Source organism: Frankliniella occidentalis, unplaced genomic scaffold (assembly GCF_000697945.3).
Source record: "Frankliniella occidentalis isolate FOCC.00 unplaced genomic scaffold, Focc_3.1 Scaffold321, whole genome shotgun sequence".
NCBI classification, from domain to species: domain Eukaryota; kingdom Metazoa; phylum Arthropoda; class Insecta; order Thysanoptera; family Thripidae; genus Frankliniella; species Frankliniella occidentalis.
The window spans coordinates 312989-319410 of NW_026267445.1; the positions used below are offsets into that span (position 1 = coordinate 312989).

At 38.5% G+C, this 6422-nt stretch overlaps 1 protein-coding gene across 1 annotated transcript; it reads left to right on the forward strand.

Annotated features, from left to right (window-relative positions):
- LOC113214947 (ubiquitin carboxyl-terminal hydrolase 15) lies at positions 1-5731 on the forward strand (the record flags this gene model as incomplete). Its single annotated transcript, XM_052273977.1, is given in 15 exon segments — positions 1-127; positions 210-336; positions 486-693; positions 811-918; positions 995-1094; positions 1174-1344; positions 1440-1598; positions 1676-1858; positions 1946-2169; positions 2270-2529; positions 2619-2897; positions 2975-3167; positions 3243-3499; positions 3580-3668; positions 3753-5731. Coding segments are annotated over 15 exon segments (2545 nt in total), but the record flags the coding sequence as incomplete, so codon positions are not given.
- Between the last annotated feature and the right edge of the window lie 691 nt (positions 5732-6422).

Sequence of the window (6422 nt, forward strand, 5' to 3'; positions counted from 1 at the left end):
TGGCAAGCAGAAGCTTAAAGATCATCTGATTGATGAGATGGACTACAAGCTACTGCCAGAAGATATTTGGGACTACATTGTCACCAATTATGGTATTTCAGAAGGACAAGAGCCTATCTCAAGAGCTGTAGGTTTTTCTATTATTTGTTGTATAGGTATTTGAATTCTCCTGGTAACTTTGGTACTCATGCAATATTGACTAATTTCAGGTGGTCGATGTAGGACAATTTGCTGGTCATTTGAAAGTGGAGGTATATCTGATGGAGATTGAACTGTGCAAGGATTTCAATCTGAACAAGACTATATCACATCGATTTAGCAGAAAAGAAAAAACATGTAAGTAACCTTTTATGCCTTTACTAATTTCATTTTGTTCCGTCTTTAAAAGTTAACCAACAATTAAATCATCCCCCATTTAAGTAAGTTAGATTTTCTAGTCCTTACAATTTCCCATTCATTGCTGAACTTTGCTTTCTCTTTTACAGCGACTCTCCATTCAGTTGCAAGAACAGTATTTGAGATTCCAAGTAATGTCACAAGTCAACTTTGGACCTGCATATCAGAGACCTCATACAATCTTATTAAGGATTCAGATTCAACTTTGCAAGATGAAATGATATTTCCCAGCTGTGTTGTTATTTTAGACACTCAGCAACCAGATGGAAATTTTGCAAGTAAAGAACACATGAAAAAGTGAGTACTTTCTATCCACAGATATTCTATTGCTACTGTTTTCTTGCAGCTTTAAGTATGATTGTACTGTTTTTGAACTAAAAATTATAATCTTAACTTTACTTTTCTATATCCAAGGTTGGATATCCGAGAACCAATGGGCCGGTCACCAATCTTGAAGGAAACAAATAAAAATACTGCCATCCCCCTGCCTGCTCCTGATACACCTTCTACTAGTCCACCCATGTAAGTGAAGTCAAAAAAATTCTTACTCTTTGAAGTACTTATTAGTTACATTGTTAGAGATTGATTTTTGTTGCAGGACAACAAGATACAGCATACAGCATAGTGTTAGCGTCACTACAGGCTTATGTGGCCTTTCTAACTTGGGTAACACATGCTTTATGAACAGTGTATTACAGGTAAAAGTACTTAAATTTGGTTGTCTCTCATCTAATCAATTACATCAGTGGTTTAAAATTTTAAATTTTCTTCTTACAGTGTATGAGTAACACTCCTCCAATCACTGATTATTTCTTAAATGATCATCATCACCAGGATTTAAATGTAGATAACCCCCTAGGAATGCGAGGGGAAATTGCTAAATCCTTTGGAGAACTTATCAAAGTAATGTGGAGTGGTACATCTAGTACTGTGCCCCACCACTTCAAGGTAGAAAATCCCTACAAATAGATTTGTAAAATTTTATTTGCACTTTGTATGATGCCTATTCTCCAATTTTGAAATTTTATTATTTTCTCTTTTAGCTGCAAGTGTCCAAGTTTGCTCCCCAATTCTCAGGCTATCAGCAGCATGATGCTCAAGAACTCCTCACCTTCCTTTTGGATGGATTGCACGAAGATTTAAATCGTATTCATGACAAACCATACATTAAGCAGAGAGATTCTGATGGCAGACCTGATGAGGTACTTAATTCATTTCACCTTTCCTAATGCCTGCCCATCAAATTTTTGATTTATTCTAATTAATTTTTACCCCTTAGGTTGTGGCAGCTGAAGCTTGGTCAAACTACAAGAAAAGAAATGATTCTATAATTGTTGAATTGTTCCACGGGCTTTTGAAATCTACTGTTTGGTGTCCCCGCTGTAAAATAACATCAGTCACCTTTGACCCATCTTGCTACTTGTCATTACCCTTACCCACCAAGCTAGAACGTCATGTTGAAGTAAGTTTGTATTTCAGAGAAATCTCTCAATACTTAATGCCATTACCTATCTGAAAATATTAAATGATTCCTTTTTTTTTTTTTTAGGTTTTGTTTTTTCCCTATACTGGAGAACAGAAACCAACACTTTATAAGGTGCAAGTCCCTCAAAGGGCAAGGATGGAGGATGTTTTCATAGGACTCCATAAACTTACAAATTATCCAGTTGATCAAATGATTGCCACAGAAGTTTTCAAACATCACTTTCAAAGAATTTTCGACTCAACTGATACTGTTGACACGTTTGCTGATGACCGTGAGAGATTGCATGTGTAAGGACATGAATATCTAAATATTACAATTATTGAAATCTTATTGTTACCCTCAATGCAATGTCTTGTACTAACTCAACTGCTTATCTATTTATTTTAGCTATCTGATTCCGGTCTCTATTCATGACAAAAAATATGTATCTCTTCCTGTGTGCCAATGGGAGCTTGATGCTAGAAAAGAATTTGCCAATAATCAGTTGTTTGGGTTGCCAGTATTTGTTGTTGTGCCACGCAATGGCTGCACCTATACCCAACTGTTCAATGCTATTTTGAAAAGAATGGCTCCTTTCCTGAACATCACTGTCACATCCAATCCTACCTACAAGAGTTTTGATGATGATGCTGTGCATCACAATGGTAGTAAGTAGTAATATTTAACAATTTTTGAAGGCAAATTACTTGGAATGGTGAAATAATGTTCTTGTTGCTAAATAAACTTTGCATTTTAGGTATGAAGGACTCCGAAGATGAAGATGAAGATAGTGATGGAAAGCCGCCAAATAATGATGGTCTAGAGCCTATGGATGTTCATGTAGAATACTCTGGTTCTAGTGGTTTTGAGTTTGACCATGCAGAAGAAGACTGGGACAGAGATGATGATGAACAGAAGTACACCAATGGAGATTCATCAAACCAAAGTTCATCTTTCCGAGTTTTTATTGTGAATAACCATAGAATTCAAAGTGTTGCATCTCCCGACATGGATACAAAAGTTATCCATTTTCCAGGTTTGTCTTGCATCCTTCCAACTTTATAGTATCATTAGACAAACATTTCATCTGACTCTCTTATCTTCCAACCATAGATTCTTTAGGGAGACAGTTCCTTGTTGTACAATGGACCTCAGCAAGCCGCCAGACATACTTCAAGGAATCGGCTGCCCGAGACTTCGATAAACATGAAAGTCTTCACAGTACAATGAGGCCAAATGGAGTTGATTTGAAAGACTGTTTAACTCTTTACACAAATACTGAGAAATTAGATGCTTCAGAAGCTTGGTAAGCTTACTGTTTTATTAGTCTTTGAGCATTTTATCAATTGATAGTTTCTTAACCATGTGGCTAATATTTCAGGTACTGTCCAAAATGTAAGGACCACATAGAGGCCACTAAAAAGTTTGATCTGTGGAACCTACCTCGAATCCTAGTGATACATCTTAAGAGATTCCACTACAATCGATACCGCCGAGATAAAATTGATACTACTGTGAACTTCCCTCTCCGTGGTCTTCAGCTGCGCGATTATATTTCAGATCCACACTATGACAAAAACACCACCTATGACCTCATTGGTGTTTGTAATCACTATGGAAATCTGGCTGGTGGTCATTGTAAGTTGCTCTGTGAAAAGAAAAAAACTGTTTGATGCCTACTGTACCCTTAATATTTACCTGTCTGCTTTTCATTTCAGATACTGCGTATGGACTTAACAAGGTAGAAAATGCTTGGTATTTGTTTGATGATAACCATGTTCGGAAAGCAAGTGAATCCTCTGTTGTGGTAAGCAATTTTTTAATCTACTTCTTTCCTGTTTGAATATTTTCTATCCTACATCTGTTTAATCTATATTGTTTACTTTTACAGTCGAACAGTGCATATGTACTTTTCTATATGCGCCGTGATGCAGAAGAAATGCAACAATAGGTAGAATGAGTGAAAGTGATTGTGCTAAGTTCTGAAATCCGATTGAAACACTTGTGAATGTGTCCAGTGGGATTGTGTTACTTAGTGGTGTGCAAGTCAGTGTCATTTATATGGCAACCCTGAAAACTTTGAAGGAAACCTTTTTCATTAAAATATGCTGTGATAAAACTGAAGGTTTACCCACAAGTCAAGATTTAGTAACCTGGAAGTCCCCACAATGAAGACTAAGATTGAGAGACAATGTGTGTGCTGTTATTACATATACTTAGTCATTTTGTTTGACATTTTGCTAATTGTACATCAATTTTTGTCTTGTGTTCTGTTGACAAACTAACCCTCCTCAGTGATCAATAAAGTCACCTTTGCCTGCTATTGCAGCTTTGTTCTCAATCACTGTAAACAAGCTTCATTTGAGTTTTTGTCTAATGTGCTTTGTTCATGGCCATGTATGCAGCTTCCCTGGGATCTGGCCCCTTTACCTCTGATTTAAATAAATATTGTATTTGGTCTTTACTTTTTCTACAAGAAGCTTCATGTTCTAGTTTGAAAAACATATACATGTATCAAGTGTGAAAAATTGGTAATATATGTAAATTACAGTTTATTTTTTAAATGCCAGCTTCTGATATTAGCTTGAAGCTGCTCTGATATTTTTAAAAAACTGTTACAAACTTACATATACAAAATAATGTACAAAGTTATTCTGAGACTTGAGGCTGAGACTTTTGTTTGGATGAAGAGAACAGCTTTGTTGTGCAATAGTTGCAAATTTGTGACCAGGTCTGTGGCATGGAAAAAGATGAAGAGGTCAGAACATATTATCTATTCACTAATATGTTATTTCTTTTTTTTCTTGTTTTTTTTTTCCTTCAATCTTTACAGATCTTGTATTTTGTGGAAAATGGCATGTGGGTTTTATTTATTGCCTTATTTATTTCTTAATTGCATTGATTGTTCCTTTTACCCTGTACTAAGTTTTGGCGAGGTCCGATTCAAATTACCTTGTGTTCCACTCTCTAAAGGTGCAGCACCTTCCAGCCTAGCTAGACAGTTGTTCAATTAAAATTTTATTACCTGTAATTTGGTAGTTTATAAGTGATTTTTACTGGTCATTCTCAACCACTGCTGTAGTACTTCATTTAATATGGGTGTGGCCACTTCAATGATTTAAGTATTTGAAATGTGTCAAGGTGTAAAAATTCTTGTTTCTTAGATTTACTTTAAATGCCTAAAATTCTCTTTGGCATACCACAGGAAAAGACTGTCTCTGTTAAGTGTTAGTGCTATTCTATCTTGCATTCTTAGTTTGTTTTAATTTGATATTGTACTCTTAAGGTATCTTGGTTTGTTATCTATTGTTAATCAAAACTTACAAACATGCAATTTTGTAAAAGTGGTTGTTTAGATCTAAATTCCAGTTTTGTTTTGAGTGGTATACTTAAAGGTGCTCAAGTCTTCATTATCTATGTCGTCCATCATAACTTTAAACTTTTTGATACGTATTGTGGAAGTCAGACCCACTGTTAGAATTTGAAATTAAAAGTTTTTACCTAAATGTGATGGTAGTTCTGAAGCTGTAGGTTATAAATGACTGCTTGAATCGAATATGTCTTTTAATACAGAATTTCTATACTAGTGCATGTGGGATAATGAGATGGCTGAATGAAGGAGACCTCTTTTTTTGAAATTATGTTAAGTTTTCCCCTCCTAATCCCAGTCCATAACTCTTCTGTTTTTACATAATTATTTTGTTTCTTTTGAAGTAGTAGTTCAGCATTTTGTTGGTTGCAGTCTAATTTATTACCAATCTAAACTTCTGTGCTCAGCACTGAGAGACCTGTATGCTCATTTTCATCAGAAGAGTTGACACATTTCAGTGTAAAATCAAATGTGCAAATTAAAGATTCGGAACATTTTAACTGATCTATCATTTAAATAACACCCTTGTCACAACCCATAGATTGTTAATGTGAAATGAAGAGGACACGTACTCCTCCATGATGTGAGTCTTCAATGCGGTTTACTTGCAATTGTATTGGAATGCTGATGACTAACGCTTCCCGCTCATTCTTCAGGGAAGAGCAGCCGCAGAATAGGCCCCCTGTCCTCCTTGGCGCCGTCCTCGCGGTCCGTACGTAGCGCAGCCCTCAGCGCGCGCAGGGCGCCGAGCACGGGCATGGGCCTCAGGGGGAAGGCCGCCGCCAGCTCCGACTCGGACTCCGCGTTGCTAGAGGCAGCAATAGAACCTGCAGCAGCGCCATTTCAACGAGGGGTCCGGCCGGTCCAAGGGAAGCCGCCGCACCAGGGGAGGTGAGAAAAAGAATTGCTCCACAGTCTGTGGTACTACCTGGGCGGGAAGAAGAGCGGCAGGCTGGGCGCCCTGCACCAGGACCTGCAGGGCCCCGTGAGGGCGGCGAACAGCGAGGGGTAGGCGGTGGCCAGGGCGGCGGCCAACGGCCCGAGGGGCCGGGCTGGCCAGCCCGCGGGGAAGCCGTAGCCCGTGAAGCCCAGCGGGGACACGGCCTGCGACCCGCCCTGGGCGACCGAGAAGGGCGGCGAGCTGGACAGGGAGCCGGCGGGGGCGTACACGGGCGGCAGCCCCTGGCCCAC